General features: G+C 39.4%; 1 protein-coding gene across 2 annotated transcripts in view; it reads left to right on the forward strand.

Annotated features, from left to right (window-relative positions):
• Nucleotides 1-12,431, forward strand: part of AGPAT5 (1-acylglycerol-3-phosphate O-acyltransferase 5) — a 116,015-nt gene that overhangs the window by 28,395 nt on the left and 75,189 nt on the right. For both annotated transcript variants that reach the window (XM_073336236.2, XM_073336235.2), the window contains exons 2-3: nucleotides 3,292-3,361; nucleotides 6,838-6,953. In XM_073336236.2, the coding sequence (XP_073192337.1) occupies nucleotides 3,292-3,361; nucleotides 6,838-6,953 (186 nt within the window). The remainder of the gene's footprint in view (nucleotides 1-3,291; nucleotides 3,362-6,837; nucleotides 6,954-12,431) is intronic.

Consider the following 12,431-nt stretch of genomic DNA (forward strand, 5'->3'; position numbering starts at 1 on the left):
TGGCAGTTTCTTTTAAATGTTTATCAAATGGCCAAAAAAGCACAATGCCACAATTAATAAGAGGACTGTGCCGCACTCTATATGATTTTATAAAAATATGCTAATGAGTGTGAATATAATGTAGCTGGAATATGCTTCATGCAAAAGGTCTCTTGTAAGGTATCATTACAAAGCTTATAATCTACTGAGTGTGGTCATCCTATTTGTATAAATGTATTACTCTTGTATCTGAAACTAGAAATATAAAATGTAACTCTGAGGGCCTATTGTAATTATGCAAAGTATGGGCTATTAATGGTGGTTTGGAATCTTGATGGCTCCCATTAACCAGGACAATCTAGATGGCTCTGTTTCACTTGTAAGCCTTCCTGTATACGGGTGTGCTGGCAAGTGGGTAATGAAGTCTTACAGTGACATGTGATCATGTCACCTGAACTGGAATCCATCTTTAACCTGGTGGTTTCCATTGAGAAGGAGGGGGTAGGAACCCAGAGAGGGACAAAGGATTCCCGCCTTATGCAAAAGATATATAAGTGGGTGGAACAGAACAAAGTGAGGCAGCCATCATGAGAAATCCCCTAGTTACCACCTGAGCTGGAACAAGGGCTGTACCAGGGGAAAGGATTGTGCCCAGACTAGAAAGGTGTCCAGTCTGTAAAAGAAACTTATTGAAACATCTCTGAGGGTGAGCTTTTATCTGTATTCAGTTTTACCCTGTATAAGCTTCACACAGGGTAAAATGGATTTATTTAGGGTTTGGACGCCATTGGGAGTTGGGCATCTGAGTGTTAAAGGCAGCACCACTTCTTAAGTTGCTTTCAATCAAGTCTGCAGCTTTGGGGCACATGGATCAGACCCTGGGTCTGTGTTGGAGCAGACTGGCGTGTCTGGCTCAGCAAGACAGGGTGCTGGAGTCCCAAGCTGCCAGGAAAAGCGGGGCAGAAGTAGTCTTGGCATATCAGGTGGCAGTCCCAGGGGGGCTATTTTCCCAAAACTGAGGAAAATTATCAATAGAATTGTTTGGGGGGAAAAAATTGAGACCAAAAAATGTGAATCAAAATTGGCAGTTTCTTTTAAGTTTATCAAATGGCCAAAAAGCACGATGCCACAATTAATAAAAGAGGACATCTTTGGCTAAAAGCTCATCCTGTTTCAGTGCTACAGTAAAGGCAGCAATTAGCTATGAAAAAACAATATATAACAAATGGAAAAAAGGGGAAAGATGTAACAGTCAGTGTAAAGTAGAAGTCATGAAGTGCAGAAAATGTGTAAGGAAAGCTAAAGATAACAGGGAAAAATCCCTGGCTGGCAGGGGTAACAACAATAAGAAGAGATGGTTGCGTGTGTTTTATAAAGTTTGTTGTTAACAAAAGAGATCCTAGCAATGGAAGAGTTCCATCACTAGACGGAGATGGTAAAGTTGTTAGTCATGATGCAGAAAAGGCAGAAATATTCAATAAATATTTCTGTTCTGTATTTGGAAAGAAGTGGGATGATGTACTCCTATCATATAAGTATTAAGTACTTTCCAGTCAATTAGTAACTAAGGTGTCTGTTAGACAACATCTACTAGGAATAAACATTTTTAAATCAACAGGCCCAGATAACTTGCAGTCAAGAGTCGTAAAAGAGCTATATGAGGAGATCTCTGGCCCACTGATAATTTTTAATAAATCTTGGGGTACCGGGCAAATACGAGGGAGTGGAAGAGTGCAAATGTTGTGCCAATGTACAAGAAGTGCTGGGTTGACCCAGATAAATGTACGCCAGTGGTTAGCTTGACATTATTCTGAGGCAAAATAATGGAAAAGTTGATACAGGAGCCTGCATTCAATTTAATTGATAGAGAATTGGAGGATAGGAATATAATTGTCAGTGGACATGGATTTATGGAAAATAGTCTTGTCAAACCTTATTTTATTCTTTGTTGAGATTGGTTGATAAAGGGAACTGCTTAAATGTAATATACTTAGACTTTTATTAGCTATTTCATTTAGTATCAAACAACATTCTGATTAAAAAATTAGCACTGTACAAGATCATTAAATGGATTAAAATCTAGCTAACTGACAGATCTCAAAAAGCTGTCATTCGGGAATCATGATTTAATGGGGTTGTCTCTAATGGGGCTCCGTAGCAATTAGTCCCAGGCCTAATGCTATTCAACATTTTCATCAATGATCTGGAAGCATAAAATCAGAGTTGATAGCAGATGATGCAAAGATTGGTGGAGTGGTACCATAATGATGACAGGGCATTTATACAGAGCAATCTGGATCACTTGGTAAGCTGGGCCCATTCAAACAAAATGTCTTAATACAGCCAAATGCAAAGTTATCCATCTAGGATGAAAAGTAGGCCATGCCTACAGATTGAAGGATTGTATCTTGGATAGCAATGGGTCTGAAAAAGATCTGCATGTCCCAGTGGACAAACAAATCAACATGAGCTCCCCATGTAATGTTGTGGGAGAAAGGGCTACATGTGATTGGGCCCAGTTTTGGTGTCCACGTTTTAAAAAAAATATTGAAAAATTAGAGAAAGTGCAGAAAAGAACCACAAAAGTGATTTGAGGGCTGGAGAAAATGCCGTACAGCGAGAGCTTAAAGATCTAAATCTGTTTCGCTTATCAAAAAGATGAAGAGGTGATTTGATTGCATAAATACCTTCACAGGGAGAAAATACCAGGTACTAACATACTCTTTAGTCTAGCAGAAAAAGGCATAACAAGAACTAGTGGCTGGAAGCAGAAACCAGACAAATTCAAATTGGAAGTTAAGCACACATTTTTAACATTGGGACGCACTACCAAGGGAAATGGTGGATTCTCCATCTCTTGATGTCTACAAGTCAAGACTGGATGCTTTTCTGGACGATATGCATTAGTCAAGCACAGGTTATTGGGCTCAGTGTAGGGGTAGTTGGGTGAAATTGTGTGTCCTGTGTAATCCAGGAAGTCAGACTAGGTGATATAATGGTCCTTTTTTTGCCTGAAATGCTATGAATTTATGAATCGCATGGGCATAAGGATCTGCCTTCCTGGATCCAGTGGCAGGATTGAGACTCAAATAAGGAAATATCTTTCTTACTTCAGAAGCGGCTTATAGACATTACTCACCATTTGGAACTAGAGTATACACATAATGGGTCCTGATAAGATCTCATTAGAGGTTATTTTAGTTAATGGTGGTAACTGGCTGAGAAGTTCTGTTGCTTATTGTTCATTAAGTCTCTTTATTAATTGAAGTAATGAATGTAAATAATGAAGTAATGTTTTATTTCTTTTTTTAGATTATAATCTATGGGGATTTGCCAAAAAATAAAGAAAATGTAGTATATTTATCAAATCATCAGTGTACAGGTTTGTATCTCATTTGTTTGCACTTTTTTTTTTTAACTGAAAGATAGAAAAACAGAATTTTAAAGCTGTTGGTCATGCCATTCCTCTGAATAATCTTAAAGTATAGATAGTAAATATGTTTTAGCTAAATCTCGGTAGTATTTATGTAATCTGTATTTTTTAAAAACAACCTTAGCAACAAAGTAGGAGATTTTTTTTTAACAGAAAGTTATAAACTGACCTTGAAAATGTGTATTATAGCCACTTATTTCTTAAATTAGTTTCTTAAAAGGAGGGTGTCACAGATTGTTAACTCAGATTATTAGCTAATGTGAGTCCAGACAAATATAATCTCCACATCAGAACCTGTGCTTTAAATTTCTGTTGGTGTTTCTGGACCTGAACCTGCAAAGTGTCTTTGCATATGATCCTATTCAGCACTGCTTTCAGCTAATGAGAGGCACTTGGCACCTTGCAAGGCTCAGCCCTATCTGAATTACCACAAAATGTAAGTCATAACATTTAAACTCTAAAAACCAATATGCACCGTAAACGGATGGGATGAGGAGGCAGCTAAATTCAGCAAGAAAAACTCCTGAAATGATTTCCTCTCTCAAGCACCTTTCAGGATCAGGTCCTGAGTACCTTAACTTCCATTGACTTCAGTGAAGGCACTCAGCACCTTAGAGGAGTAAGCCTTTTAGTCCAATCTGTATGCATTATAAGGTAACATGGTTCAGCTCTGCTCATCCAAGTTTCCTTATGTCTGGATTTCTCTACAGGGAAGACAGATACCACTTGTAACTCAAGGATAAAGGTTCAGTTACCTCCCTGCTAAACATTTGATTGAGTCTGTGCACCTCCTCAAACAAAGGTTGAGTGAGAAATCCCACTGAAAACTACAGCTAAGAATTGGTACCTACAAACTTACTTGATTTATGGTCCATTTGTTTTAGCTTTCCTCAGAGGATTTAGGTGTACAGTTGGCTGATATGTGGGGGTGTTGGTATTTGATTTATGTGGTGCTGCTCGGTACAGGGGTGAACTGACAATATTGCATTTTGTTTTTGTAACTTTAAAGGATTGGCTGGGTGCTCAGACCTTCTGTATGAGAGCTTTTTATTTATTCTAAATTGAATGAAATGTATTCATGAAGCTGTCTACAGCATGGTGTCTGGGCAATGATCAACAGTAATGATTCTGTACCTAACTTGTTGATCATTGTCAACTCTGGAAGAGTCTCACCCATCATTTAAATTATATAGCACCCCTTAAATGCCCCCATTAGGCAAAAGCCCAGGAGAAAACAGTCTTGCACTGTGCTCTGAAGATCAATGGAATCTGGCTTTGGCAACCTAGGGAGAGCAGCAAGTTCCAGAGCTAAAGGCCCTCCACTGGAGTGATGCCACTGTATTTCTTTTGATTGATTTGACAAAGTCTGTTCTTGCTTTAGATAAGTGTTTTGCGCTATTGATCATTGGTCTTTGCAGCTGATCTAAAAAGCAGCAATGAAGGACTCCAAAGGAGAAATCCATGGTGTCCTCAGAGGTAGGGGTCATAAAGAAGAAAAAATTAAATGGCAAGGAAGTGAGGGAATCTCTCAAGCTTGAGTAGGGACATACAAAGTAGGGGACCTTCCAGGCTTGGAGGAGAGGAAAATATGTTTTTCATACATGGTAGAGAAAACTAGTAACCTAAAACAAAATTTCCTGATAAATTCAGTGCACCTGATGGCTCTTTGTACGAGCAAATTGCAGAGGTACATGCCTAAATGCCACAAATTGGACTTTCAGTTTATCAATGAAACCGGAAAACAGGCAAGGCCCCTTTAAAATATATTGACTGTAATGTTTAACATATTAAAATAAGATGATTGTTATCCGATGTCTGCTTTCCATACTGTGGGACATGTAAGAAGTTGCCAGTATGGAAATGGATTCTGATGCAAGGTTTTTCAGAAAGATGTAATTTGTGTATGCACATGGCCATACACACAAAATGAGTGTCATGTAAGGTTATTGCAAGCAACATGCCTAATGCAACTCTTCAACAACAAAGAAACAAAAAGTTAAGTAACAGTACGTACTGTCTGTTCTTCCACCCAGAAAGATACACCTCACCACTAGCTCAATCGCTGTGTACCACAGATAATGTATCTCAACCTTAACTCTGCCCCATTAGGAATGCCCCTCTTTCAGTGACCACTTTCTGAAATCTCCACTACAGTTATCTTCATAAAGACCAGATACCGCCCACTGTGTTATTTCTACACAGTTTTGGGAATCCACGTGAACTCAAACTTTATAGAATTTAAGTCAATGTGGCTACTTGCATGCATAAAGTTATGCTTGTGCAAGATCAGCCCCTTAATCTTTGCAGGTAATTGATGACAAAATTTCAAGTGTCACCAAGTTTTTGGATCTGGAACTAAATTTTTTTTTCTTGTTAAAGATGTAGTGAAGTGCTGTCCATGCATGGGAAATGACTGCCTGGGAAGGAGTACTGCAGAAAAGAATCTGGGGGTTATAGTGGATCACAGACTAAATAGGAGTCTACACTGTAATACTGTTGTTTAAAAATAAATAAATAAACATTCTGGGATGTATTAGCAGAAGCATTGTAAGCAGGACACAAGAAGTAATTCTTTCACTCTATTGAGCACTAATAAGGCCTCAACTGGAGTACTGTGTCCAGTTGTAGACACCACACTTCAGGAAAGATAACGGACAAATTGGAGAAAGTCCAGAGAAGAGCAACAAAAAAGATTGAAGGTCTAGAAAACATGACCTATGAGGAAAGATTGCTTCTCCAGATTAAACCCCATTTTTTTCAAAGACTGTGGCGGAGGGACATGATAACAATGTTCAGGTACATAAAAGATTGTAAAGAGCAGGGTGATAAATTGTTCTCTTTATCCACTGAGGATAGGACGAAAAGTAATGGGCTTAAATTCCAGCAAGGGAGATTTAGGTTAGATATTAGGAAAAAATTACTTGGGGTTGTGGAATCTTTGTCATTGGAGATTTTTAAGAACAGGTTAGACAGACATCTGTCAGAGACGGTCTAGACAAAACTTAGTCCTGCCTCACTGTATGGGAAGGACTAGATGATTTATCAAGGTTCTTTCCAGTCCTACATTTCTATGATTCTGTAAAACTAAAAAACAAACAAAACCCCAACACCCATCTCTTGGAATGAAATATTTAAAGTTATGAATGAACAGGAGTAATTAATGTGTCGGGAAAAGTTGACAAGGAAGTAACAAATAGACATGATTCTGGGAAGATTTCTTCGTATTGCCATTGAAAAATATCAGTTATCTTGAGTGTTTACTACATGCTTTTTTCCTCTCATAAGATTTCTGTTATGAACATCAGAAGCATAATTACTGTTTCAGAAGCACTTTACTACTATCCTATGTACAAAATGTTTTTTGTTTCCTCAGGGATATTTGAGGCCTAGTTTGACTAAAGAGTTCTGGATTTTTGTCTTTGCAGTTGACTGGATTGTTGCAGACATGTTGGCAATCAGACAGAATGCTCTGGGACATGTCCGATACGTTTTGAAAGATGGGTTAAAATGGCTTCCCTTGTATGGGTGGTATTTTTCTCAGGTAACTCCCGTTTGTTTGTTTGTTTGTTTGTTTGTTTGTTTGTTTGTTTGTTTGTTTGTTTTTCCTACTGTTTGCACAGGTAGCGTAAAATTTATTATCTTCTTTACTGTGTATTTCTAATACTACTTGTCCAAAAGCAGTAGCAATGAGTCAAAATTTTCTTGGTGTGCCTTTATTTTAAGAAGAAAATTACTTGGTCTCATTCAGAAGTGTGTACATTTGAACATTTATCTAACATTGATGTAAAAAACAGCTGTTTATCAGAGGATCGATTCAGCTTTTTTAACTAATATTTCTAATTAACAAAATACTGTGTTTTAGAGTAATATCAAAATTAAAATCATGGGGCAAAATTTAGAGGTGGTGTCTAACTTGGGGTCCTTTACACTTGTTCTCTTTTTCAGATATTTACATATGTGTGCTTGTCAATGTGTAAGAGCCTGATTCTCCTTTCATACTTCTGTAAATTGGGGGTAATTTCATTGGAGACAATGGAGTAATACTGATGTAAAACCAGTAAGAGAGGAGAACTGGGAGAATATTCTCTCAATCATTTTGTCAAGGGAGGTTGATGTTTGCCTTCATGCTATTGCCACTACAGAATGGTCAGGGTCACCTTAACCTGCAGGTGTCATGCGAGCTGCACAGATCTCATTACACCAATAACGGACTAGTGGTTCTGCACAAGTGTCTAGGCCAACCTCTCCCGCATGACAGCATGGCTCCTTTAGTATAGTAGAACCTCAGAGTTACAAACACCTTGGGAACAGAGGTTGTTTGTAACTTTGAAATGTGCATAACTCTGAACAAAACGTTACATTTGTTCTTTCAAAAGTTTACAACTGAATATTGACTCAATACAGCATTGAACTTTACTATGCAGAAGAAAAATGCTGCTTTTAACCATCTTAATTTAAATGAAGCAAGCACACAAACAGTTACCTTATCTTGTCATATCTTTTTTTAAACATTCCCTTTATTTTTTTTTAGTAGTTTATGTTTAACACAATACTGCACTGTATTTGCTCTTTTTGGTCTCTGCTGCTGCCTGACTGCGTACTTCCAGTTTCAAATGAGGCATGTGGTTCACTGATTATTTCATAACTCTGGTCATAACTGAGGTTGAACTGTAACTACTGCCAGTGGCTGGCATCTCCATAGCTTGGGACTAGTAGTTGTAGAGATGGTTTACTCAAAATCAGTGCTGCTTGGAGCAAGCATCAATTCTCAAACACCCTGTGGGTATGGATGGGAGCATGCCACAGAAGGTATCTGCTTCCTTGCTCCACTCAACTCAATACGCACAGAGCCCAAACCCTGTGGTGCTCCAGTGAAGGGGCTTCTGTTGGGTCCTGAGAACAGGGGAGAATGTGCTGTGGAGACAGTGACCCTTCCTTCTGTGTTCCCTCCCCTACCCACTTAAGCCCCCAAACCAAAGTGACAGTTTCTGATGCTCTTTTATTTCTCCTCTGCCTTGCAGAGTGCAAGGAGAGACTATGATTTGTGGAAAGAGCACTATTGTTTCCCTTGCATATAGTCACTATGTCTCTGGTGGTCTAATTCTGCTTTTATTATAATGCTAACAATTCAGGTTCTCTATTGCATCCACTGTCACTAGGTATCCAAAGTTATTTTTGTTATTTCCAAAATCTTGCAATGGCTCGCTGGAATATTCTGTGTTCAACTTCCTGACTACTATACTGACTGTTAATAGACTGTTCCTCTGGAAATTAGTGTAAATGTAGGCTACACTTTTATACAGAACATAGTTATTAATTAAACCAGTGTAGTTTTGTGTGCCCCACAATATTTTTCACACAATTAAAGACATTAAACAGAGATGGATATATTACTAATCCAGGGACACAAATGGAAGACTGTTTACAGACACTAGTGTTGGGTGTGTATTAAAGAAAATGTGTTTAAATGACTGAAAAGGGATACACCAGGACTGTAGTGCAAGCTATTAGGTATTTTTATTGTCTTTATCACACCAAACACTGCAAAAACATAAAACACTTCCTCCTCTTCCTGTTGATGCTCTGTCAGTGATGTCACTCACACTCCACTAAAACTTTCCAGTGATATGTACTTACGGAATACTCATGGAATTTATATTCCCTACCTCAGGTAAACATCCTGTTTGGAATATACACATATTTTGGCTACTCAGTTGTGCAGAATTCAGGCGCTAAGGAAACATATTTGTAAACATAGTTCATTGTTGAGCTAGAAACATGTTTTAAAGTACAGAGGGAAAAATTGAAAATATAGACACTGTGCTTATGGACCTCCAGAAATCTGTTTTTGAGACATACACATATATTTTGATATTATTCAAAAGCAAATACAGTAGAAATTCAATATAAATTAGGAAACTGGATCTATCGATGACTGCATAGCTAACAAATTCCTTTTTTTAAATATGTATTTCTAATGGTAACAAACAAAGAAGCGCCTTACATTCATCTGCTATGGCACAGGATTGTTCTGTTAGCTAAAAATATAAAATCTGTGTATCTAAAGTTGTCCTTAGTGTTTTTGTGTGGGTCTGCAGAACAGTTTCTGCCCAGTCCTTCTCCACTAAAATGCAACCATGCTGGATAAAAAGTCAGCAGAGAATTTTGGGAAAAATTTAGCAAAAAATATTATATACTCTTTTTTCTATGCTTCCTTCTAGTCCCCTACTAGCCATCACTGCTTGTCTGGGTAAGTAGCCATGCCTCAACTGGCTATCAGCCTGTAGTGGTTTTGTGATTCCCTTCTGAGGTGGAGTGACAGAACAAGTAATGCGGAGTTAATGCTCCATTGAATTTATGCTCGCTTTTTATGCTTTTTTTTGGAGAGCAACATGCTAAGTGTGGCTCTTACTCTTCAAACAGACTATCACTTCTAATACTATGTGGGCTTCTGCAACCCACAAAGCTCATTTGGGCAAGTCCATCCTCAGTTTAGCCAGTGTCTAAAAAGATGGACAAATTATATGAATATTTACCGAAAGAGGATTTTTCAGACTCTTTGGTAGTAGAAGCTGCTGTTCAGAGACCTAAGGGTGGATTAGTACACTCTATTTCCTCAGATAAAAATAGAAAGAAAATGAATTTATTGGGAAGAAAAGTCTTCTCATCTTCCACATTAAGTTAAATTCCATGAATTACCAAGCCACAGTGCACTAACAATGCCATCTTCGGAAGAAAATGTCAGTGTTTATTGACTTGCTCCTGAATGAACAGAGAAAACATGCTATCATAACAGAAGGTCTCTGAGTAGCATGACATGCCTTGATAGCATCTATTGACTTCAGATGCAGCAACTAGAGCTGTAGCTACTACGATTTCTATCAGAAGGTCTGCTTGGCTTAAATTTTTGGGACTGCCTCTATAGAGCTAAGGTGGAGGATCTTCCTTTTAAAGGAGGAGGACCATTGGGAACCAGCACTGATGAGTTTCTGTAAAAGATGGAAAATAGATATACTGCCAGTTAGTTGGGCATCTGGAAAAGGCCACAAGTACTAGGTTTTAAATACCAAAGACAACACTACCCTTGATTGTCTTCTTACCTTACGCAAAGGAGACAGTAAAATCACCAGCAACAGCCTCTTTGGCAGTTTTCTAAACCAAAAAAAAAGAGCTTCAAACTGAGATCAAGGGGCAACCAGGCATCTTGAGTAGCTATGTTATTGGGCAGTATGTCAACTTTGTGATCTAAGACCCAAGAGCTCTGATCCAGTCTTAATCCAGGTTCACGCCCCTCCATTTGAGGACTGGCTATATAATTTTTTTGCACTGTTGGACTTTTATAACCATGGATAAGGCTACGATTTTTTTATGGAGCTCACAGAAGTCACAGAATCCATGACTTCCAGCGACCTCCGTGAATTCAGCCAGGAGCTGCAGGGTCCCCCATAGCTCCCGGCCCCCATGGGAGGCAGGAGCTCCTGGCCACTGCAGGGGGACCACGCCATAAATTCAACCAGAGCTGGGAGCAGGCCTCTGCAGCTGCCCAGCCTCTATAGGCAGTGTGCCGATCCCACAGCTGAGCTCCCCATTTTGTCATAGATATTCTTAGAAAAAGTCAAAAGGTCAAAGGCTTCCATGATTTTTTCTTTAATGCCTGTGACCTGCCCCTGACTTTTACTAAAAATAGCCATGACAAAAACTTAGCCTTACCTATGGACAAGTGTATTTTAGAGATTGTCTGTAGAAGATATTCAATACAATTTTAAAAAAAAAAAATCCATCCTTCCAATCATACTCTCATAGAATCATAGAATATCAGGGTTGGAAGGACCTCAGGAGGTCATCTAGTCCAACCCCCTGCTCAAAGCAGGACCAATCCCCAATTAAATCATCCCATCCAGGGCTTTGTCAAGCCTGACCTTAAAAACTTCTAAGGAAGGAGATTCTACCACCTCCCTAGGTAACGCATTCCAGTGTTTCACCACCCTCGTAGTGAAAAAGTTTTTCCTAATATCCAACCTAAACCTCCCCCACTGCAACTTGAGACCATTACTCCTTGTCCTGTCCTCTTCTACCACTGAGAATAGTCTAGAACCATCCTCTCTGGAACCACCTCTCAGGTAGTTGAAAGCAGCTATCAAATCCCCCCTCATTCTTCTCTTCTGCAGACTAAACAATTCCAGTTCCCTCAGCCTCTCCTCATAAGTCATGTGTTCCAGACCCCTAATCATTTTTGTTGCCCTTTGCTGGACTCTCTCCAATTTATCCACATCCTTCTTGTAGTGTGGGGCCCAAAACTGCACACAGTACTCAGATGAGGCCTCACCAATGTCGAATAGAGGGGAACGATCACGTCCCTCGATCTGCTCGCTATGCCCCTACTTATACATCCCAAAATGCCATTGGCCTTCTTGGCAACAAGGGCACACTGCTGACTCATATCCATCTTCTCGTCCATTGTCACCCCTAGGTCCTTTTCCGCAGAACTGCTGCCTAGCCATTCGGTCCCTAGTCTGTAGCGGTGCATTGGGTTCTTCTGTCCTAAGTGCAGGACCCTGCACTTATCCTTATTGAACCTCATCAGATTTCTTTTGGCCCAATCCTCCAATTTGTCTAGGTCCCTCTGTATCCTATCCCTGCCCTCCAGCGTATCTACCACTCCTCCCAGTTTAGTATCATCTGCAAATTTGCTGAGAGTGCAATCCACACCATCCTCCAGATCATTTATGAAGATACTGAACAAAACCGGCCCCAGGACCAACCCCTGGGGCACTCCACTTGACACCAGCTGCCGACTAGACATGGAGCCATTGATCACTACCCGTTGAGCCCGATAATCTAGCCAACTTTCTACCTACCTTATAGTGCATTCATTCAGCCCATACTTCTTTAACTTGCTGACAAGATTACTGTGGGAGACCGTGTCAAAAGCTTTGCTAAAGTCAAGAAACAGTACATCCACTGCTTTCCCTTCATCCACAGAACCAGTAATCTCATCATAGAAGGCGATTAGATTAGT

The sequence above is a fragment of the Lepidochelys kempii genome, chromosome 3 (assembly GCF_965140285.1).
Source record: "Lepidochelys kempii isolate rLepKem1 chromosome 3, rLepKem1.hap1, whole genome shotgun sequence".
NCBI classification, from domain to species: Eukaryota; Metazoa; Chordata; order Testudines; family Cheloniidae; genus Lepidochelys; species Lepidochelys kempii.